The 24,686-nt window shown below is 40.8% G+C and overlaps 3 protein-coding genes across 3 annotated transcripts in view; 2 read left to right on the plus strand and 1 right to left on the minus strand.

Moving 5' to 3' along the window:
* Positions 1-348: 348 nt before the first annotated feature.
* Positions 349-3,699, plus strand: LOC139941777 (uncharacterized). The gene has a single exon (XM_071938393.1). The coding sequence runs from the start codon at positions 386-388 to the stop codon at positions 2,012-2,014; it is 1,629 nt and encodes a 542-aa protein (XP_071794494.1). The 5' UTR covers positions 349-385; the 3' UTR covers positions 2,015-3,699.
* A 5,342-nt stretch (positions 3,700-9,041) lies between these two features.
* LOC139942147 (uncharacterized) lies at positions 9,042-11,464 on the plus strand. The gene has a single exon (XM_071938877.1). The coding sequence runs from the start codon at positions 9,042-9,044 to the stop codon at positions 10,785-10,787; it is 1,746 nt and encodes a 581-aa protein (XP_071794978.1). The 3' UTR covers positions 10,788-11,464.
* Positions 11,465-16,355: 4,891 nt separating this feature from the next.
* Positions 16,356-24,686, minus strand: part of LOC139942370 (unconventional myosin-Ie-like) — a 50,051-nt gene continuing 41,720 nt past the window's right edge. Inside the window, exons 24-27 of the mRNA XM_071939233.1 lie at positions 22,278-22,419; positions 21,282-21,448; positions 20,189-20,288; positions 16,356-18,785 (exon numbers count right to left, since the gene is read on the minus strand). Of these exons, the coding sequence (XP_071795334.1) occupies positions 20,212-20,288; positions 21,282-21,448; positions 22,278-22,419 (386 nt within the window). The 3' untranslated portion in view covers positions 16,356-18,785; positions 20,189-20,211. The remainder of the gene's footprint in view (positions 18,786-20,188; positions 20,289-21,281; positions 21,449-22,277; positions 22,420-24,686) is intronic.

The following is a 24,686-nucleotide window of genomic DNA, read 5'->3' on the forward strand; positions in this document are numbered from 1 at the left end:
TCCTCTATAGTTGTGGTTGTGTTTTGTTGTAACATGTTCATAACATTCTCAAAACAAAATATTCGACTTAAGCGGTTCTGGTAACAATGCCTGGTGGTTAGCCTACCTATTTTTGAGGGCTACGCTTGAATCATGGGATGTAAAAATACGCCATTTCATGGAGTGCATTGTATAAACCAGGAAGACGAGTCAATGATTGAGCAGTTTTATCTTCCACATTATCTACATCGGATGTTTGACTATAATGACCAAACAAAATAAAAACAACAGACTGCGCATTCATAATTAGAAATGACCACGTCCAGATGAGACGCACCTTCTCCTTTCAAGTTGCAGATAATCTTTGTTTATACTTTACTCAACTTTAGGTTTTTGTATTTTAAGTATGGGGATAAGTTTGTGGAGATATAACTTTAGTGTAACCGTCTTGTTGTTGATGATTGTTGTCTTGAGTGACGGTGTTATGTCGGTGATTGTGACCAGGCTTACCCGTGGACCAGAGTATACCGTGAGTAAAGAGGGACAAACGGCCGTCATGAACTGCACAGTTGACCACGGCACGTTAATCAGGGAATCGATCAAATGGTACCGGGTCTCGAACGACGAATTCAGCGCGCTCAGCGACAACAGTCGCATCGAGCCCATGACCCGGCCGGCAACGGGGAACTACGAGATCACGGGGAATCATCAGGAAGGCGAGTACAACCTGAGGATCACCAGGGTGGATCGTCGCGATTCCGGGGTGTACCACTGCGGCTTCGAGCAGGGGTCTTCCCGGACTATCACGTCACTCGGAGCGGAGCTTCTAGTTGTAGTACCCCCGTCGAGCGACTCGCCGAGCTGTGTACTTATGACGGCCAGTGACAACCCGTCCTCTTTTTTCATGGACTCTCTTCCTCCCGTGTTCTCGGTCGGTGACTCGGCACGCCTTATGTGTATGTCCAGCGGTGGAATCCCAGCGGCCACACTGACGTGGAAGCGACGAGGTACCCGCCTGACAGGACGGACAACACACTCGAATGTACTCGACATTGTCATCCAAGAGTCCGATCTCGACGTTGAATTCACATGCAAAGCAGAAAGTCCCGCCTTGGACTCACTGCGATCGTGTTCACTCGTCCCCGCTCGGCGTCCTCACGTTATTCGGATCATGCCAGAGCGACCTGTGGTCTCGTTACGAGGAGGCATCACCCTTAGCTGTGAGGCAGATGATGTCTCGCCTGATGATGAGGACGCCGTCTGGCAGTGGTTCTTTAAAGGGAATAAGGTACCCAGCGAGAGCGATCCTCCGCGACGGTTTAGCGGGTCTAGCAGTAACAAGAGCTTGACTATTGGCATGGTCGTAGCAGCGGACGCTGGTGCTGAAATCGTCTGCCAGCTCACTACCAAATACCGGACTGGACGGGCTACGACTTCTTTGCAAGTCGAGGGCATCCGACCACGATCAGAGGTTGTCACCTCGACCCCAGATTTCTCATCAGTGTCATACGATTATGACAATATGACCGATGCTACAGGTGTGCCATCGGATACAGCACCCGTGATCAAAATGTACCTGATCATCGCGAGCTCCATTGCCGGTGTGGCGATCGCTGCTCTAGTCGTCATCCTAATCGCGTTCATCTACAGGAGACACGCTAAATCCAAACGGACAAACGCAAATAATTCGAATAACCCGGAATCGATTCCAGAACCGCCTCCAGACGTCAGGCCGAAGCAGATGATACAGGTCAAGTCTCCGATTAACCGGAACCGCAAGAGAGTCGATACTTCAGCTGCTCGGTTATCGTCGGATGGCGACTACACGGCGTTGCAGAGAGCAAAAGTTTCGACGGGGGGCGAGTACCAATCTATCTGCCGAAGTCCCCCTACCGCACCGAGATCAGATCTGGCTGCCGCCGCTACTGCTGATAACGATATGTGTTGGGAATACGAGATACCGTACACAGTGGACACTCTGAACAACGTCAAGCCAGCAAATATTACCAATCCAGATTATTTAGAAATCATGTAGAATGATATTAATAATAATAATAATAACCGTATTTATAACGCGCCTTTTGCCAAATGATACAAAGCGCCAGGTATTATTACTGCAAGGAGTGGGGCGAATTTTTGAGATATAAGACCTGATATCTTAAGCACCATGTAATGGTTTACAAGGTGCTATGGCGCAATATGCTGCCAATCCAGCCAGGAACACTGGGGCGAACCCCTTCTCTTTCGATAAGTGCACTGGGTTCTTTTACACGCGTTTACACAACACATGGGACCAACGGCTTTACGTCCCATCCGAAGGACGAAGCAATGGTTATGTGTCTTGCTTAAGGACACAAGTGTCACGGCTGGGGATTCGAACCCACGCTCTGCTGATCAGAAACACCAGAGTTTGAATTCGGTGCTCTTAACTGCTCGGCCACGACACTCCCACATATTGATTCGATTAATCTTCACAAAACACTAAAACCTTTTATTTCGAAACTACAGTGTTCACACTTGATGTATCCCATCATAAGCACAGAATAACAAGCCTGTGAAAACGTGGGCTTAATTGGTCATCGAAGTTGAAAGAAAATTATGAAAGAAAAAAAGAACCTTTTGTTAGACGAATTTGTGTGCTTTCAGATAAAAATAAAAGACTTTTAGTTAGAAGTCGTTTAATATTTTAGTGAGACATCACCTCCTTCTTAAAAACTATGCTACTTCAGAGGGGGTCGTTTCCCACAATGTTTTATACTATCATCAACTCTCCAATGCTCGTTACTAAGTCAGTTTTTAAGTTAATATTTGTATTGAGTAATTACCAAACGTGTACCTCCCTTTTAAGGGTTTATGTTTTGATGATCTCGTGAAAAATTTTGACTCCGTAAAAGTGGCCGACCGTGTTAGTTCGCGATGTAAAAGGAAAACCGTGCAACTTTGAAGCATGTTTGTGGGCATCATTACCATTCTACCTTTAAATTATCTCTCTAAAAATACGCATTTCATAACAAACGGTTCAAAACGCTTTTCAAAGACCAACTGGTCCGATCAAAGGCAACGTGTTCCTTTAAAGGAACGTTAAATAATGTTGGTAAGAAACAAAAATAATGAAGCACACAGATTTACATAAAACTTACACGGTCTAATGTTGATGATAGTAGAAAACATCCCTTGAAATATTTTTGTCTAAAATTTTCATATTTTATTTTGATGAGAAACAAATAATCTAATTTCGCGTTAGTTTATCGCTCAGGGAGCGTTTTAATCATTTTCGTTTTGGCATCGACGAAATGCAAAATTTGTAATCGGTTTTTCACTTTTCTCTCGTGACCCAGATGGCCGATCGATCTCGAACTTCTACAGGTTTGTCAGTTTATGTACATGGTGGATTACATAAAGTGCTTACACTGCCAGCGACCTTTTTGATAGCAAAACCAAGTCTGTAATGTTCCTTTAACTTTTACACAAAAATAATGACTAACCAATGACTGTACTAATCGATTGTAAATAAAAGTTTCACCTGTAATGTGTTGTTTGTTCAATTAAATTATAGTCCAGCGCATTTCAGAGTATACTTTCTTTGAATCGAGGTCGTGAGTGGTTATCACTGTTTGATTAGCTTTTTACAACGTCACAGGAAGTTTTATCACTGTGACTTCTGACCAAGGAAGGAAGGGTGACGTAATTGCCATGGCAACACTTCTGGATGTATGGATAATGATGGTCGAGTTGTCCTTGATTACATAAAAGACAACCAGCTGTTTAATTAGTTTGTTTTCGTTTCTTTTATTTTCTTGTGTGGGATGACCAGCAATTATTTTACGAGGTGTTTGTGAAGTGAACTAATGGCCATTTTCGAAACCACGGCTTCGACTTTGGATTACCTCAATGGCTTGAGGCTTCGTACTCTCGTCTGAGCCCCGTAAACGCAAAGCACGCGCAACTTGTCAAAACAGCCGGCAGTACCAAGCTAACCTGAGCCGTCCAAAGCCGAAGCCGTCATTTCGAAAAGGGCATATGGACTGGTGATATTGTGAGGTAACTTATGGCGCTTTTCGTCCATATGCAATACGCATTGCGTGGTTCAGCAATAACATAACTGAAAATCATGATTTTCTGTTTCAGCAGCTCTATATTGGTATACAGGTTGGTCCAGTTGGAATAATTGCAGAACAATGGCGTAACCAGTTTTTCAATTGGAAGGGAGGGGGGCGGGGGGGGGGGGGGCAAGTGGTATCCAAAACATAACTCATAAAACATAATTTGTGCATTTTGAAAATTCTGGGATAGGATGATAGGTGAGCCTTTTAAACCATTGAGTTTAGAGTCGAAACCACGCAGCTACCCTTAATAATAACATCGAGATTCGACTCTTCAAGTTCAGTCGACTTTCAATCACCACCCGAACTTGTTCCTAGCCAGTCAAATGACATCGTCACACATACATTAATAATTGAAAGTTCTACAAACTCCCAATGGTATTCGATCGTCCAAGCGCCTTCCTTGACGAAAGGCGCTGAGATTGGCAAACGTAACAAGCACGCTCATTGGTATATCCCGAAAATGCTTTCAACGGGGTGTTAACGCTCTAGTCAATATAGGGTGCGTTCGTTTAGCTTCCCTCGGTCGACCCCGGTGTGTGCCGGTTTTTTTTCCAGGACGAACGTGTGCAGATAAATTACCCACGTTCGTCCTGTAAAAAAAACTCGCCAAACACTGGGGTCGACCCAGGGAAACTAAACGAACGCACCCATATATCGCTCTATGGTCCCATCGAACTACGCTCACTGATATGCACCAAGCTGATTAGCCAATCCCAACGGTCCTGGATAGACCCTGTCCGTTGGGGGCCCAATGCCCAAACAATGAGGGCGCATGTACATGGCCCACTTGAGCATGCTGACGCCTAGAGAAAAATAATGTTGTTGAAGCTATACCAGCAATCCTTTCGAAATAGATTAATTAAATCCTTAAAGAAATTACTCACGATTGTAGATGTATCCTCCAAACTGCATTCCTTTCCAAGCTGGCAAAATGAGGCTAAAAACCAACAACAGCTGATAAAGAAATGATGAAGCTTGCACAGCTAGCACAAACCAAAATAAACTTCAGGTTGGTTTTCCCAACATCTTTCTTAGAAAAACTGGGGTTTCCAACATAACGATACAACCGCAAAACAGGGTGTGTGCATCCAAGCGCAAGCTCTCAGAAGGACTGTGTTCACATCCTACCAAACTCAATTGCTCTACCCCTATTGCTACTCCATTAGCACACGCTGTATTCCCACACACATCTCACCAGCACAAATCTCTTTCGTATTCAAACTTTCCTTTTGAATATGCAACTGAAGTTACTGGACCCTAAACCTGAGAACATAAACACATGGGTGCGGTACTACTACAACAGACATGGGTTAAATACAATCATTACAAATACACAGGGGATTAGGTAAACATGCAAAGAAGAAAATGAATATTCATACTAAATCTTAATAGTGTTTTTTTTGTATCAATATAACCACAAGGAAAACTGACAGGGTATACATATGATTGTTGGGGTTGAACAAAGAAGTGACTTGGCCCATATAGAGTGGGATTCAAACCAACGACCTCCAGATTAGAGTGCCGGCGCTCTACCAACTGAGTTAACTAGACCTATGTTGGTGGTGTCCCTATTTTTTCAATATCTTTGTTCGGGTGCCAGTCAGAAGCCATAACAAACCGTTAACTGTCGTGTAGCCAGGGATCACACTCAAATTACGATACAACCTGGGAATGTTTTGTTTTTGTTTTTTGTGCGACACTACTGTTTGAGGGGGATCAATCAAGAATAGTCGATTATTTGAGAATTAACTCCAATACACCCATTTGCAGTAACCGCTCTGCACAAACAATCCAGGGTGATTTAGGCCTTTTTTGAAAACACGGCTTCGGTTTTGGATTCGGCTTCAGGCTCCGTCCTCTCTTCAGAAACCCCGGGTGCGTATACGCAAAGCACGCGCAACATGCTAGGCTGAGCCGAATCTGGAGCTCAAACCAGGCGTTTCGAAAAGGGCCTTTAATCATTTCACTGTGTATGTTGACAGGGGAAGGATGCTTTCAATTTGAGAGAGTGATGACAGGTTGACTGGGCTTCAGTTTTTGAAGATCAAGGTCATCCGTTGATGCATTTTTGGGGGAGCCGGGGGAGTTAATTATGGGGCCGGAAATTGGGAGGAAGGGAACCGAAGTTCCAATCTCTTTAGTAACGCACGCAATATTTCGTTTTTAGGATTATAGCGGGCTGAAGAAGGAGGGGTGGGGGGGGGGGGGGGTAAGGAGAGGTTGAGAACTTGGGTTGGGGGTTTGTGGGGTACCAGAGGAGTGACACTGAATCAAGGTAACAGGGAAGTCATGAAAATGCGTGTGTGTGGTGGGGGGGGGATTAGATTAAGGGTGTCGTGGGTTCTGATATAAGGGGTCAAGTGAATACAATGTTAAAGTTTCTTTAAAATAAAGGTAGGTCTATTATGCGTTTGGTAATCACTATTAAAATTTATGACGATAGGAAACTTGGTTTGAAGCTTGCAGTATGTTTGGTGGTAAAAAGCATTACATTATAGAATTATTTCACATCAAATCAATGTTGTTTATGTAAAAGATGTAAGTTGCTATGCCCCCAAATTTGAATCTGGAAATTGTGTATTCTTTATAAGGATTATTCTTCATGCATGGACGTCATTCGCTCCGGATTTTTAGCGATAATAAAAAAAAAACTTGACCATTTTGAAATGATCATGTGCTTAGTAATGTGACACCGAGAAAAATGTGACTTGATGCGGATGATGTACATAAACTCCGTCTCGGTTTTTTATTGTGGCTTTAGCATAAACCCCTGCCTAGTCACTATAGATAATCATGAGGTGATCCTCAAAACTTCTCCTTTCTAACTTTTACAATGAAACTCCACTAAATAATGTTAAATATAAATGAATCTTTTGTCACAGAACAGATAATGATGTTGGTGGTACCAGTGCTGTGGTATGTTACTAAAAGGTTACCGGTACTGACATCTCGCTATTGACACCAGCGGCGGTATACAACCTTTAACTCATCCATTCACGTTACAGAATCGAGAGCTGAAGTAAGCCTCTGTGTGTTACTCTCTCAACGCAATGCTATTATACTTTCGATGTTGACTGAAATAGTTCATTGGTTTTATTAATAGGTGTTCTAGTTCCTTCCATTCGCCATCACGATACCTTCATTTGGCATCGTTTATACTTCCATCCTTTTTACAAACTGTCTGAAGGTATTTCAAGACACTGGACATCTGAAGGTATTTAAAGACACTGGACACAAATGGTAACTGTCAAAGACTATAGTCTTCTTGTCACTTTTTTTTTATGTATTTCAACATATGCACAAACTAAACAAACCTGTGAAAATTTGAGCTCATTTGGTAGTCGAAGTTGCGAGAAAATTATGAAAGAAAATCATTCTTGTCACACGAAGTTGTGTGCGTTTAGATGCTTGATTTCGAGACCTCAAATTCTAAATCTGAGGTCTCGAAATCAAATTCGTGAAAAATTACTTCTTTCTCGAAAACTATAGCACTTCAGAGGGAGCTGTTTCTCACAATGTTTTGTACTATCAACCTCACCCCATTACTCGTTACCAAGTAAGGTTTTATGGTAATAATTATTTTGAGTAATTACCAATAGTGTCCACTGCCGGGAGTTCACCGGGAACCAAAAAGCTGGGCTTTGGGGGAAGTCATGTGGAAAAGTAAGATAAAAGGACATTGACTGACCGGTGGCTTAGAATAGACTACGCAAGATTAGTTTCTGTTTTATCGAGGAAATGCGCGTTCCTGGCAATACTGTGATGTAATTCATATTTGTGTGACGTCCAGATGAGCCTTTACGTCGCAACGTCACGAGGGTCTGTACAGTAGGAATGGGTAGACTGTTTCACCTTAATTGTTAGATGTCAATAGAGGGAGCCATTTTATCACAGTTAATAATTTTAGGGTGCGTTCGATTAGCTTCCCCGGGTCTACCCCGCGGTGCTCACTCGGGTGAGCCCCTGACAAGAGCTAAACGAACAATCACTCACCGCTCTTGCAGTGACGTCAAGCACCTGGGGCCAGCCCCGAAGTGACCCACTCCAAAAGCAGGGCACTGGGGGCTGACGACCCGGGTAAGCCCCTGGAATGACGTCAAAGCTATTCAAACGCAGCGGGGGCAGGCAGACACAAGGAAGCTAAACGAACGCACACTTATATGCGGGTAGCCAAGAGACATCGCCGATAGAAAACAGTAACAGTCATTGTACTTATGTTCTTTTAAGTAGATGCAATAATTATATAGACTATTACATGACTTGTATCTTTCCTTGGTAAGACTATATAAGAGTACACTTATAATGTATGAAGGCACGCATCTACAATGCTTGTAAAAGGTTCTATGGAATAATGTCAAATCTGACAACTATTATTATGTTTTTTTTTGTAAACCACCATGTCATGTCATTTCATACTGTGGGTCAACACCATGGCAACGTATTGCGATCTGCAAGAGCAGGATTTATACAGACGTATACTTTGACCTACTCGTACCGGCCAAGCATAACAAGGAACGTTGGACTGGATTAGAACGAGGCTTTTCCATGTCCGATGAATCTCCTTATCTTTCTGGAGCCTCTAGTCTAAGCTGCCCCCTTTATTAATCTACCAGCCTTGATGTACCCCCTTCCCCCCTGTGAGGATATGACGAGCTATGACGTCAGTCTATGGACAAGCTGTTTTTGGTAAACGATGTTTCAAAAGCGCGCCATCATCACACAGCTTGGCGGGCGTATAGAATAGTTGCTCAGTCGTAAGCATGGAGGTTGAAATAGAGTGAGCCGAGGACGCAAGGGTAATGCATGTACATGTACTCGTCTAATCAACGCCCACCCTCGAGAAGTTATGATGTGCAGGCTTTATAGCCGGTTGAACTCGCCCAAGAATCCGTCATATTCACAGCGTATTTCGCGGGTGCTCCAAGAGCAATATCTCGGCGGCCCCAAGACGACACCATGATTGGCAAGGAGCATCTTCAACTCATGTTTACATTTTTGCTGGCTTTCGTCACCACCGTTAATGCCGTCATATTTCGCCAAAGCCCCGAGGGCTTGATATTGCTCGCCGGTAAGACAGCGGTGTTCCGATGCAGTGTGGAACCTCAGGCCAACGATCGGGGGACCGTGAAATGGCTGCATGTTGACACAAACAGGATATTGAGCAAGTACGAGAACATCTTGGTTTATGACAAGGATAATCGGTACTCGATTGTTGGGACCCACAATCTGTACGATGAGTACTCGTTGAGTATCGAGGACATCCGAGCGAGCGACACGGGGGAATATCGCTGCACCTACGGCCGGTCCTACCGCTCGGCTTTCCTCACAGTTGCGTCGATCCCGGAACCAGGGTATCCGCTCTGTGACGTTAACCCGGACTCGAATGAACAGGTTCTCGGTGCTAACTCGGAATTATCTTGCACATCGCACGGTGGCAACCCGCCTGCTGAATTGGTCTGGTACCGCGAAGATGTGGCGATCTCAAAGGTTGCCTACCGGAGAAACGTCGTAGAGAAGACCGTTGGAGCTTCTGACAATGGGGTTAAATACACGTGTGTGGCTGAGTTCAACCCTGCATTGGAGATCGAATCCCGCTCTTGCGAGATCCTTGTCTTGAATAAACCACCGTCCGGAACCGTTCATCCGAAAACACACATTGTCCAGCCGGGGACATCGGCCACCTACGACTGCACGGGCGAGGGCATTCCAACGGTCACCGGGTACACGTGGCTAGTGAATTATATCTACGTGTCGAGTAAGGATAACCGAGGACGGAGGTACGTGTTATTAAACAACAACAGGACCTTAAGAATCACAGACGTCCGGAGATGGGAGGATGGTGCCGTCATCACCTGCGAGATGACCATACTCTCTGGCCTGAAAGGCCGTGCTTTTGCCAAGCTCTCCGTAGTCTCGTCACCGGTGGTCACGTCAGAAGCGAACGGATCGTCCTCCAACCCACGCGTGCAGCATCCAGAAGAGGAGACTACTAACCCGTTTGAAGATGCGGGGCCGGCTGAACGCAAGCCGCAGGCTAACTCGACTACTGGTGGTGTGGTAGCAGGCGCTGTACTTGCAACCATTGGGGTTGTGCTGGCTTTAGTTGCAGTCACCGTGCTGTTCATCAGAACAAAACTCAGCGGGCAGTTCAGTCCGGACGCGACCCGTAATAAGAGCAAAAAGTGCCCACCGGGGCCACCCGTTCTGCCAGTGTCGTCGACACTGAAGAGAATCGGTGAGTGCCCGATTTACGCCAAACCGAATAAAGCACGCAAGGGTCTTGCGCCCGCTCCACCCGGCGTCGACACGCTATTGAGGGGGAACCTCGGCACTCAGATGAATAAATCTCGGAAGAATCGTCACAGCTACGAGAAGGTGGACGTACTGGGGCTGTCGAACGGTGGGACGATCAAGCTGCAGGGCCGGTCTGAAGCTCACGCCGGCTCGCGCTCAGAGACACTCCGGTCGGTAAAAGGACCGGCCCCTTTACCGCCCGATAGACCGCCGTCCCGACCTGTGTCCCCGGCTCCACGGCCCCCACCACTAATGCCCCCTCCACCGACCCCGAAGCCACCCAACGACCTCTTGTACGCAGATCTTGACCTCGTCGCTGAGACTACTAACAAAATGAGGGTCAGCACGCTACCGTATACCAAAGTAGACTATGCAATATTGACGGCCAAAGACTCTAAAAGTAGTTAGTGTCAAAAAGTTTCTTGGTGGCGGCAGTGGGCGAAAGTAGCCCGATGGCTGTTGTGGATCATCTTTGAACAGAAGAAGAAACAAACTTATTTGTGGTAATTTTTTATTGAACGTTATGTTGAAAGTCTGCAGAAAGGGACTCTTTGCCGAGTTACGAATTTTCGAGGTGAATAACTTAGTTGTTGACTTTGTTGTAATATTATATGATATACAAACTTGATGACAACGCACATAATCTGATTTAACTTTAAAAACTGAGGCGGCGTACATACACTGTTGTGACAAACCAATAGTGATGGAAGATGCGATTCGACAATCGCTTCCATCTTTGTAACATACCTACATTTTTTTGTCAAGAGATCGGCTTTAAAGCCATTATTCACTTTCGGTACAGGAAAAAAGTTCACAGATTTACAAATAATTTACAGGGTTTACAGAAGGTAATGATAAAAGACTTCTCTTGAGATATTGTTCCATTAAATGCTTTACTTTTTGAAAAAACATTAAAACAATATCAATTCTCGATAGCGATAATTACGGATTTATTTTAAACACAATCATGTCATGACACGGCGAAACGCGCGGAAACAATAGTGGGTTTTCCCGTTATTTTCTCCCAACTCCGATGACCGATTGAGCCTAAATTTTCACAGGTTTGTTATTTTATGTATAAGTTGTGATACACGAAATGTGGGACTTGGACAATACTGTTTACCGAAAGTGTATAATGGCTTTAATAGAGATGCTTGAGCACACAACGTAGCTAAGTACAGCGTAATTATGCTTAGCAGAATATGGTTACTAGCTAAACTACTATGCCACATAGAGTGAATGGTATTCTGTTCATTTTTTGCTGAGCAGAAAGTTATCTGGAATTTCGTTTTCCGGAATTTATAATGCTTGAGTGCTGTAATACTATTTTAATCAATGGACTATTTTTTATTAAATATATATTACACTATAGATTTGTGTTACTGTTTGGAGAGAGAGTATTAAACCTGGACAACCAGTTAACTGGTAAATTAAACCAGCTTTTGAAAAGGGGAAAAAAAACACACATTTTTTGATTATCACAGAAAAATTTCCTGAAGGGAAGGAAGTCTGAAAGGAATGTAATGAAGTAGGTTTCCAGACCGTGATGTCACACACAAATTTACACATAAAACGCTGGAATCAACTACCAATACAATTATTTTACTTAACCTTAACTTGAAATGCAAGAAGAAACTCGGTTTTGCGGAAGTCTCCCGTGTCAACGCATATGTAGGTTCAACTTGACAAGAAACCCAAACACCTGCTCGGCACTAAAATAGTCGGCTCACGCACCCGGTAATTCTGTCTTTCACTCGGGGTGTCAAGATGACGCCGGTGCGCTGCTAAAAAAATACCGCGGAAACACCGGTGTTCCCCCTTGTTTTTGTTCATATTAGGCAAATTCAGTCGTGGCAATTCGGAAGCAAATATTAGCTTGATTAATTCATTGATAGCAAAATGTTTGTCTTAAAACTTATTAAGTGGAAACAATTATTCTCTCGCAACTTTCACGACCATTGAGTTCAAGACTGATCTTTGACAATAATTACCAAACGTGGCAAGTGCCTTTAAGCTGACGACTATAGGATAACTTCTGGATTTCTTTTGCGTGAGTCAAAGTGAGAGAAAACCGGATATGAATTAGAGTGACCCAGTTTTCCATAAAAAATAAAATAACACAAATAAAACATCAAATAAATATTCACATTTAAAGGGGAATTTGAGTTAAGATACTTCGTCATCAATGTTTAATTAAATTGCATTTCACTTCGGCTGGAGGTAATATGGATTATATTATTTATTTTTTATGCTGTGCTGAGGCATCCGGAAAAGATTTTTTTTTACTGGATTTCCCTCCAATGAAAAATTGAAAAAGAGGGTATAAAGTCTAGCATTAAAATTAACTTTTGGCCTCAAACAAAAAAAACAAAAAATCACAAGAGGCAAGTCCAGCAATTTTATAAATCGCAACGAGTAGCCAGGTTCAGCAAAACTAGAAATATCGCAAAGGGTTAGTTGATGTTATTTGAGCCAAAACGTTGAAAACATTGTACCTTTTTTCAAAATTGGCAAAATATTGACAACAGTATTAGAAAGCACTGTTTTCTTGAAAGCAATTTTGAATCAAAAAAGAATCGGTTAATCTTTCTCTCCGGAAACCCGGATGCTTAACATGGTTTCTTGTTTACTTCTTTTCATGTATCTCTTTTCTAGGGCTCTCAAATCTGTCAAGAATAGAGTATTTTTAGGGCCTACACTGACTCTCTGTTTTCTCATATTTACTGGGGTGCACCCCTAAAAAAAATATGTCGAGTTTATGCATAGTTGTGGCCCCTACCAGTTTACTTCCACAATGAACGCTAATGAGACTTGAAACATTATTCGAGCGAAATGTAATTCACACAGAAAATGACGGAGCGCAAGGTCATTCACACAGCGGGTATAGATTTCACCACAGCTGGTACATTTGAAATGCAATTTCATAACAAACATTAGTCATTAGTCATAAGCAACTTCTACCCCCAGCAGTGCCTTGGTAACATTCCATCTACCCAGTTTCCGGACTGTGACATGACATGGCTTATTAGACCGGCCTAATTTACAACGCATTTGTATTGGTTACGACACAATGTGACCTTAAAATGACCTTTGTGAAAGTACAAGTTCTGACCGTAAACAGTTCGGGATGTCAGCTTTGAACTTGAGCGTGTAATGACAAAATAAGATGAATCCTTTAAAGGCAATGGACACTATTAGTAATTACTCAAAATAATTATCATCATAAAACCTTACTTGGTAACGAGTAATGGGGAGAGGTTGGTAGTATAAAACATTGTGAGAAACGGCTCCCTTTGAAGTAACGTAGTTTTCGAGAAAGAAGTAGTTTTCCACTAATTTGATTTCGAGACCTCAGATTTAGAATTTGAGGTCTCGAATTCAAGCATCTGAAAGCACACAACTTCGTGTGACAGGGGTGTTTTTTCTTTCATTATTATCTCGCAACTTCGATGACCGTTTGAGCTCAAATTTTCACAGGTTTGTTATTTTATGCATGTGTTGAGATAAACAAAGTGAGAAGACAATCCTTTTACATATACCAATAGTGTCAAGTGTCTTTAAGATGAATCTTTGAACCAAAATTGGGGGAAATCCTTTACATTGATATGACAAGACAATGACACACAGGAATAAAGACAAATACACTATTATATACTTTCCATCACTTACATCTGAACAAGTTTGTTTTATTTATTTGTTACTGATCTAGATATAGCAGTGAATATAGCCTAAAAGAACAAAATAACCAAACCACGAAATATGGAATGTCTATGTTAATACGAATTTAATAAATAAAATGAAAGTGGAGAAGGGTGAATGAATAAAAACAAAATTGTGCATCAGAATATCTGTGCTAACTACATGTGAAAAAATAGCAATAAAACAAACAAATTCTTTTTGCAACAATCGGGTATTTAAGAAAGCACATAAAAATAAGGACACTTTTTAAACATTTTCATCCAACCTTCGTTAGATAATGACTTGCGCATTATTTGAACTATTTTTATCATACAAAAAACAAACACCCTTTGGTTTATTACTCCTTGTTGGCTAAATGTTGGCTAATAAAGGGGAAACAACTATTTCATTATAAAATGCTGAAAAAGCAAAGTCACTGTGGTTAAATTGACTCAATGTAATAGCAAATGGTTGGACGTATTAAAATATCACTCTAAAATCTCTCGGGTCAAAACTGAACCGGATTCCGGGTCCCAGGCCCCTGACCCATAACGAGTCAGGCTGAACAATCTACAGGTCAGGCTGAACCGAAAAGTCGTCTAAATAAAACTCGGAAAATGCGTCATTTTGAAAAATTTTGTCACAATTCCGGGTCAAACTGACCCAGAGATCATCAGGCACCAACGGACCCAGATCCATTCTGACCCGGATTAGAGTGAAGGCACACACTTTGCGAGAACGAAACGCAGCAAACAAGCGCTTTCTTTTATTCCACAGGATCGATACACGACCAGCTTGTTTAGTTAAGGCAAGCAAAATTCAACCCCAACCTTTTCTCGTGCACACAGTTTTTTTTTTAAGATAAAAAGCCAAATGATACCATTATTTCCCGCCACATAAGAAAAACCCTATTTTATTTTAGGATAGTGTATGCTAATTCGTGACCCCAACCCCAAACAAAATGGGATTCAAATAACAACAATTTCCCTATTGGCATTCTGTCATGGCTGTTGATCAATCCATGATCGAGTTCATTACTTTCTACCCTGGCAACGCACATTATTTGTTTTTTGCATATTATTTTAGCTTTGGTATCAGACTGGTTAAAAAAAAAAAAAACTTTGATTATTTTTTTTCAACTTCCATTTTAGGAGCAACAGGCTCTTCATGAAAGTAAAATGCACAGTCTTCGATTTACATTCATTTTCATTTCATTCCACATAAACAACAAATAATACTTATTATAATATGAAAATACTTCTATCCCATTAAAGAAAAAGAAACAGCTGCGAAGTTGTTTAGCACAGGGTCCAATTTCATAAAACAGTACCTACATGTATGACTATTTTCGACGTTCTGTTTATTTTGAAGAGATATTCACAGCTACTCTACTGAGAAAAAAATAAAAATATATATATATATATATAAACCTCTGTCAACTTATGACGGAATGTCACTTCAATACCAGGGTTTACTTTTTGCGGAATGATCAAGTGCTGTGTGACAATCACTACTCATCACGTTGCTCTACTTCTATCTATTATTACTACATAGAGTATAATACAAAAATATAAACAGCTTTCAAATTAGTCATTAGTATCTATGATTTCAAGATTGCCTTTTGCTGCATAATTAATGGAAGATTTTGATTTTGTTTAATTAAGTAGAATTTGTCTAAGTGATCTTTAGTAAACACGGCTGAAAAAGCAAATAAAACAACAAAGCCACCCAAATTCAAAATACCATGGACAAAACTAGTTATTGCAAAGAAGTATTAATCACTGGACAAACAATTACTAAAACTTAAACTTTTACAGGAAACAAAATATACAAGAAAAGGCATCAGTTATCATTCTTGGTTAGTAAAATTAATTCATCATAAAGGTCAATGAAATCCGTATCAAGTTCAAACTTCCCATAATGGGATTTGGTAAATCAATAAATCTAACAATATTCTGTACAATTTTGTCATTTTTTTAAAACCCTTTAAAGGAACACGTTGCCTTGGATCGGTCGAGTTGGTCTTTGAAAGGCGTTTGTAACCGTTTTTTATAAAATGCATATGGGTAGAAAGATGTTGTAAAAGTAGAATACAATGATCCACACAAACATGCCTCGAAATTGCGTGGTTTTCCTTTTACCTCGTCGACTAACACGTCGGCCATTTATGGGGGTCAAAATTTTGACTCCCATAAATGGCCGACCATGTTAGTTCGCACAGTAGAAGGAAAACCACGCAATTTCGAGGCAAACTTGTGTGGATCATTGTATTCTACTTTTAAAACATCTTTCCAACCATATGCATTTTATAAAAAATGGTTACAAACGCTTTTGTTTTGACCAACTCGTCCGATCCAAGGCAACGTGTTCCTTTAAATGACATCATTTCCAACCAGTATTTAACCAACCTCCAATCAACCCTAAATGTTAAAATCAAAATACCAACAATTCACTTGACAAAATGTATATTTTGAGTCTTTGTAAACATGCAGAAGTTTTTTTTTTTTACAATTTGCGGTTTCTTTGTTGGATCCACAGACAGTGCACACACCACAATACAATAAACAGAAAAACAGTCGTAGAGTTAACTCATTTAAACTCTGACCTAACGTCTTGTTATAATCCTCCAAGTATGATTCCCTGTTCGGAAATACAAATACCATCACTGACCTCATCGATGTTATGGGGATCAGACTATTTTCCAAAAATGTCAGACACTCAAACACCCCCCCCCCTTAATTTTTTATAAAACCTGAAATTCCTGAAGATGTACTTACTGTTACACAGACAAAACTATTTGATTAAATTTCGAACAACACAATAAAGGAATGTTTCAAATTGTCACACGATTGTTATTTGGAATGGACTGTGAAAGGATAACCCTGGTTTAGCCCAAGAAGTAAGTTGGCAACATGCCCCTTCAGGCAGCCCCAGGAGTAGGTGGCAACATGCCCCTGTAGGCAGTTGATTTGGGGCAATAGCCCAAATCAGTTTCAGTTAAGTGTATCCCACCCCTTGGAATGGCTGTCCAGCCTTGTGATTTTTAGGCAATCTCTTTCAATAAAAAATATTTAAAAACACTCTAGTGTATCTTATGACTAACATGTGTATCTATCACATCTAACCACAACTCCCATCATACGTCATCAAGGCAAAATCCATGTATCAAATTTGGTTAAAAGTTGCATTTCCCCACATTAGAAATATACAAAATGTAAGACACAGAAAACTTCATTGAAAAACTGTGATTCTCAAAAAAAATAATCAATCAATCAATCAATCAGTCAATTGCGTTTTCCCCAAAATGTTTTACAAAATGTAAGAAACAGAAAACTTCAGTGAAAAACTGTGATTCTCAAAAAAAATAACCAATCAATCAATCAATCAATCAATCAATCAATCAATCAATCAATCAATCAATCAATCAATCAATCAATCAATTAATCAATCAATCAGTCTACCAAGGCACTCATTATGCATTGTAGTATGTCACAGAGCTTTACACACTCGTGTAAATTTTCTCAATCCATGCAAAACAAGAAAAACTTGATATTAGATCCACCCTCTCCCCCTCCCACCACACATTTATATGCGAGGCTCTATGTACTTGTGTTAATTTGTCTCTATCAAAGCAATCAAAGAAAACTGTAACATCAGGGGCCAATTTCATAGAGCTGCTTAAGCAAAAAATGTGCTTAAGCATGAAGATAGCTGCTTGTTTTACACATGTTACTGGCCAAAATTTAATGCCATAAACATTGCTTATGACTAGTATTTAGCTGTTGTTTACTTTTTGAGTGGAGTCTTGGCCGTTAATCTGGTTTTTACTAAGCAATGAATTTTTTGCATAAGCAAAATTTTGTGCTTAAGCAGTTCTATGAAATTGGGCCCAGATTGTTGTCCCCTCAACACATTATTGTCCCCTCCGACATTATGCAAGGCTCTGTGTCATTGTCACAATTTCAACAACACGCAAAAGAAACAATTTCTACTCGTCATAGCCTAACCACAGGCTGTGTGTGTATCCCCAAGCATGCCTAGATACCAAGAACGTCCCCTACTGACTACAAACCCCTATTACTGTAAGCATGACCTTTGACCTCCATGAATCACTTCCCCAAAACATCAATCCCGTAGCAGGAAGAGTATTGTGTCCAAGTTAAGAGGAAACAGCCCAGCAAGCTGTCCCCTCCCCAGGGGAGTGTTTGTCATCGTGGCCTTGTTCCCGGTACAGAATCAAAACACTGAATGATTCATTCTGTTAAAGCTACCAAAACTGAACCAAAATATCCCGAACACATCTAAAAGAATTATCTTTTGATTTGGGGTTGACTGAAGAAAAATTGACAAGAGCATGATTTGAACTAGCAGCCTTTTGGAGTGAAGGCTAGTCTTTGACAATTACCAATAGTATCCACTGCCTTTAACGAATCATCGCTCTACCAACTGAGCTATCTATTCATACATTGAGGGTCTCTTCCTTGTAATCAAAAACTTGTTACTTGCACAGAATTAAAGCACTGAATAATTCATTCCGTTACAGCTGTCATCTAAAAGAAATGTCTTTTGAGTTGGGGTTGAACAAAGAAAAATTGACTAGAGTCGGACTTGAACCAACGTCCTCCAGACACCAACTGATCTATCTAGCCCTATGTCGGCGGTCTCTCTATTTTGTCAATATTTGTGCTCAAGTCGTCAGTCGTACTATCGTGTAGCCAGGGATCACATCTTTAAATGACATACACACAAAGCCATTTAAAATGGTCACAATACTACGCGACATCACAAAATAATTAGTTAGTTCAGGGAGACTTTTTCTAAAACCAAGAAAAGAAAAAAGTTATCATTTTTAAAAACACAGAAAAAAATGTGAAGACAATGAGTCGTAGTGTGATCATCAGTCTGGGATGCACCTGTTGTGAAAGAATCTATTGTTAGTCACTAATCCTGCAATCAGACACCCAGACCATACAGCATACCGGATAAGCCCAGGGCATGATGTGGACTTAAACAAAACAATTGTTTCACAGTTCCTCACCTATCCTATATTTTCAACTCTTTAAAGGGAAGGCCCAAAATATGTGATGTGATCAAGCTTTTTCAGAAAAATATCAGTATGGAGAAACAAGCCAAAACAAGGGTAAAAGTTTTCACAAATATATTTTTTTTAATTTAAATGCAAAAATATACCTTATTTAATATTTCCCGCTTCCTTCCTGATAAACATATTGGGTTAGCTAACATTAAATGTGCAGATTTATTTAAAAAAAATCAACTCCCGCATCATTTCTTGGTGTTTTTACCTGCTAAACTACTAACCAAAGGTGATGTCAACATGGGGTCGTAACAGTAAAGCATAGATTGTGCTTCTTTCAAAGGTCCCTATATGCTCCTTTAAATGTATTTTGTTAATGACAAATTAATACCTGGATCAACTTAACAACCCGTTTTGCTTTATCGCATCCCAAAATAATGCCACTCTCACATCGCAGTTATCTATTTTGCATCTACATAAACTTCTGCAAAGTTATCAATTTTTGGTCTATAAAAAGTGGCGGCAAAGTCGACCTAAAGTCAAATCTAACACCCCTGCTCAAATGTTCCCTATTTCCATTTACTTGCATTAGTCAAGATCCATTTCCCCACACAACATTTGCTTTTCTAAGTTGGGAATGAGGTGCATTCTGCTCTACCAGTCAGGCTCCTATAGTGGATGATACCCATGCCTCCATCCTATTGGACTGTGAAGGGGGTAACCCTGTTTCAGCCCTAGGAGGAGGTGGCAACATGCCCCTGATGACGTCCGGCCTTGTGAATTGTAATGATAACCCATAAAACATTGGTTTTTTAAAGCACTAATCCCAGAAGTGTGCCCAGATAAAGTTTGCTTCATAAACAAACCGGAGCTGTAGTGTTGGTCATGTTGGTCGGCTAAAAAATAAAAGAGCAACACCCTTCTAATTAATTTCTAGTTTGGTAATCATATTGCTTCATATAATATGATAACACATGACAGATTTTCCCCAGAATCTGGTAATATGAAAAGAAAATTTTGTATACAGCTTACATTGTTGTCATAGAAACCATATAATTTGAACATCATAATAAGAGATGTCTTTGGGAATATTTACAAGTTTTTGCTGCGTAGATTCACTCAGATCTTTTCGATGTAGTTGGATGGGAACAGGCCTTCACGATGACCGAGACGCCCACGCCACCATCCGGATTGCTCTGTGTGTGATAGAAAAAGAAAAGTGAATATAACAATAATAAAAAATTCTTATAGCGCATTTCACAACAACCGTCTCAATGCGCGTTACATTAGTGCCCTGGTCATTGGGCCAATAACATTCCTTCAAGCTTTCTCAGCTCTCTGGGGAGTATACAACCTGGGCATCCGTATCGCTCCAAAGGCTTTTTCATACTCACTGTCAACCTCTACGCTCACATTTTCCCATTTATACCCCTGGGTGGAGAAAAGCAATTATGGTAAAAATATCTTGCTCAAGGACACAAGTGTCATGACCGGGACCCGCGAGCCTACTCTCTTTATTCTTATCTTAATACATTTTGTTGGCCAAGACACAAATCCCTACACACTGTGAACTGAATAAAGATGTAAGTAATATATTTTACCTGCAGAAGTTTCAGCTTCATTAGGCTTTAAGTTTTAAACACCACAGAGCAATGTTTCAGGAGAGTCGCGTAAATACGCTGTACACGCTAAAATAGTTTTTTTTGTGATATTGTTTTACTCCTTTCTCAAAAACTACCTTACCTCAGCAAGTAACATTAGCTTCCTACCATCATTATCTTTAATAATAATAACATAGAAGTCTATATAAATATCGCACGTATCTACCAAACAAGGTACTCAAGGCGATGAGTAAAAACAAAGTAATACAAACTTTCAGAAAGATAGGTTATTGCAGTGATGAATTCAGAGACCCAATTATGTAGCACCTTAAAAGGGTTTACAAGGTCCTACGGTGCATACAGCAGCCACAGCCAGGAACACCGGGGCAAACCCCTTCTCTTTTCAATAAGTGCGCACTGGGTTCTTTTACATGCGCTACACAACACATGGGACCAACGGCTTTACATGTACATCCCATCTGAAGGACGAAGCAATGGTTAAGTGTCTTGCTTAAGGACACAAGTGTCATGGCTGGGGATTCGAACCCACACTCTGCTGATCAGAAATCTGAGACGAACCCAGCTCACCTTCAGTAAGAATCTCAATGGTCTCTCCAGGTCCGAATGACAGCTCATCGGTGTCCTGTGCATCATAGGAATACAGCGTCCTGCAGGTCACCAGCTTTGGCTTAGGGAGGGGCTTGGGCTTGGGCCTGGCTGGAGGTTTCTTCTTCATCAGCGTTTCCCTCTTTTTCCTGTGAGAAGAAAAATGGAGATGAACTCAGCGCTTTACTAAACACTAAACTAAGTTAAACACGATGATCTCACCTCCTAGCAAGGGGCTTGACCAACGTCCATACATCACCACAAAAGAAGGACTACATGTAATGGCCTGTAAGGCAGTGGACACTATTGGTAATTACCCAAAATATTTGTTGGCATAAAAACTTACTCGGTAACAAGCAAAGGAGAGCTGTTGATAGTATAAAACATTGTGAGAAATGGCTCCCTCTAAAGTAACGTACATGTAGTTTTCGAGTAAAAAAGAGGTAATTTTCCACAAATTTCGAGACCTCAGATACAAATTTTGAGGTCCCGAAACCATGAAACCAAGCATCTGAAAGCACACAACTTGGTGTGACAAGTGTGTTTTTTCTTCCATTATTATCTCCCAACCTCGACGACCAATTGAGTTCAAGTTTTCATAGATTTGTTTTTTCATGCATATGTTGAGATACATTTGTACACCAAGTGAGAATACTGGTCTTTGACAATTACCAATAGTGTCCAGTGCCTCTAAGGCTCCCATTGGTATAGAGTACCATACCTACATGTACGTGTACAAACTTAAAGGCACTTGACACCTTTGGTAATTGTCAAAGACCAGTATTCTCACTTAGTATATTCCAACATGTGCATCAAATAACAAATCTGTAAAAATTTGGACTCAATTGGTCATCGAAGTTGCAAGAGAATAATGTAATGATTACAATGTAATGTTTTGAAGCAGAAATTTCTTTCAAGTTCTTTTTGTACAGAACTATACTTTATACTCTTACTGCCTGGAATAAAGACAAAACATACCCTGACACTCCAGCATCTGGCGTTTGTAGGAATTCTTGACTAAAGGCGTTGGGTGCGGCCTTCTTAGCCCACTTGTGAGCTCCGTCCTTGGGCAAGGAGGGGTGGTCACCGCTCATACGCCGTGAACTCCGTAACGATGGTCCTGCAAAGTTTAAAGTTGTACAAATCAAAAACGCAAATGATAAAGTGTTGAGAAGTCTCCCGAACCCCCGAACATCTACTCCGCAGTAGTAGAATTAAAGCAAGACAGTTTTCTAAGAACAAACTCTACCTGGCAAGTACAGTGTAGATACACACATGGTGTTACCGCAAACCAAGTATATATTGATAAAGTGTTGAGTAGATAAAATGCACATAATTGTTTTGTTAAAGTTTATTTCAGGTGGTGTCCCTGAACTACATGTATGATGGCCCTCCATAGGGTAATGTTATTGGCGTACTGCTGTTACTCTGACTTCGTCTTCGGCTGCAATGACACAGCGTTACGTCAGGCACGGAAACTGGTATGCTTATTGTTTTTTTAACAAAGATAATGTCCAGCAAATGTAAAACTTTGATGACTTGGTATGGACTTCCATTGGTATAAGTACGTTCTTTGAGTTAAGATACCATACAGCCTCAGAAATTTTTGCAAAGTTATTGATTAAACTTTTGAATTAAAGTATTGACCAAAAACTTGTTAAAAAAAAAAACCTAACAAACTCTGACTTAAAATGTTAATACAACTACATTTTGTCGTTTAGCAACAGTTTGACAACTTTCTTACAATTTGGTACTTAGACTGGTACCCGCTGCCAAAACATAGGAGTCGAACTGCCTCTAGCTACCGGGCAATCTCGGTAGTCTAGTTGGTAAGACACTGCTCTAGAATTGCAAGGGTCGTGGGTTCGAATCCCACCCGAGTTACATGCCTGTGATATTTTTTCACAGGACTCGGGAAAGTACTGAGTTTACAGTGTTAACACACATCGGTGTATGGGTAAAAAAACAAAATTAATATTCTTTATTCTCAACGCAAATTTAACATCTCTTAGAATGGTTAAGTTTATTCAAGAGATCATACACCTTACAGCACTTTAAATATATAAACATTTTCATATGTTATACCTTTGAGTGCTCATTCGAAACTATAAAGCTAAATCAAAACTGACTTTCCCACTTAAAAATGTGAATGAATCTGGGGGAGGGGGAACAGGGGGGGGGGGAAATTCCAGTAGTCCCTGAAGGGGAAACCGTAATTAAGTTTTGACGCATGACTCATGTCTGACGCAGAGCTACTGAGCAGACGCGAGAGGGGAATGTGAGCCGACACGGTGTTCAAGGAAACATTATTCTGTGCAAACAATTTAGCTTCTTCGATGACAGCATTAGAGAAATGGTGTCATTATAACAGTAGAATCAACACCCTGGGGGGACATGTTTGTGGTCGGGGGGGGGGGATCTGCTTGTGGTCAGGGTATCTTCTTGATAAAGCGGGATGAATCAAACAAAATGATAACGTCCACGACATCGGTTAATGTAGATACATTTGTTGTGTTGTCATTTAGCCATGGAGAAAGACTGCTGCTGACATGGCTTAGGGTTGAAACGTCAGGCCACTAACTATTTAGCTTTGTCGATGACAGCGTTAGAGAATGGTGTCATACATGTATCACTGTAGAATCAACACACTGGGGGGATTGGGTCGAGTTGGGGGTGAGGGGGACTGTTTGTGGTCAGGGGTATCTTCTTGATGAAGCGGGATGAATCAAAATGATATGTGGGGAGGAAGGTCGGGGCTTAGGAAAGGTCCACAACATTGGCTGTTGTTTTTTTCAGCCTGACCTGAATTGCTCTTTTACACTTTAGATCGACATGTAGATACATTTTACATTGTTGTTTTGTGGCGTTGTCTTTTAAGCCTTCTACTAGGGTCAAAACGTCAGGCCATTGACTATTATTGCATCTATACCATTGGTTGGTAAGCAGTTTGCAACAGATAATCCTATTTTAACATTTTACACTACTACATGTACATGTATGTCCAATCTGGCTCAGTGAAGTGTACATGTACACTGACAAATGAGAATGATATACACCTCTGAAAATGCATGCGTTATTTCTGTTGAAATTAGTACAATAATAATAGGCCTAATGATAAAGGACATTTTGTCTGTTAGTGAAGTACCGTATCCATGTTATCTGCCAGAAAGACACTCCTGACGCATAGACAACTCTTCTACTAAGAGTACTTAAAGCTAAGACTGAACAAGTGATATTTCAAGTCTACTAGTCTAGGTTCAGCGGAAGAGCATTCCAAAGAGATGGTCCAGCTAACGTAACACGTTCAAGACACTGGACACTATTGGTAATTGTCAAAGACCAGTCTTCTCACTCGGTGTATCTCAACATTACATAAAATAACAAAAC

The sequence above is a fragment of the Asterias amurensis genome, chromosome 9 (genome assembly GCF_032118995.1).
Source record: "Asterias amurensis chromosome 9, ASM3211899v1".
In the NCBI taxonomy this organism is placed as follows: Eukaryota; Metazoa; Echinodermata; class Asteroidea; order Forcipulatida; family Asteriidae; genus Asterias; species Asterias amurensis.

Coding starts and splice junctions, on each gene's coding strand:
- LOC139941777 (XM_071938393.1), top strand. CDS start 386: ATGGGGATAAGTTTGTGGAGATATAACTTTAGTGTAACCGTCTTGTTG.
- LOC139942147 (XM_071938877.1), top strand. CDS start 9,042: ATGATTGGCAAGGAGCATCTTCAACTCATGTTTACATTTTTGCTGGCT.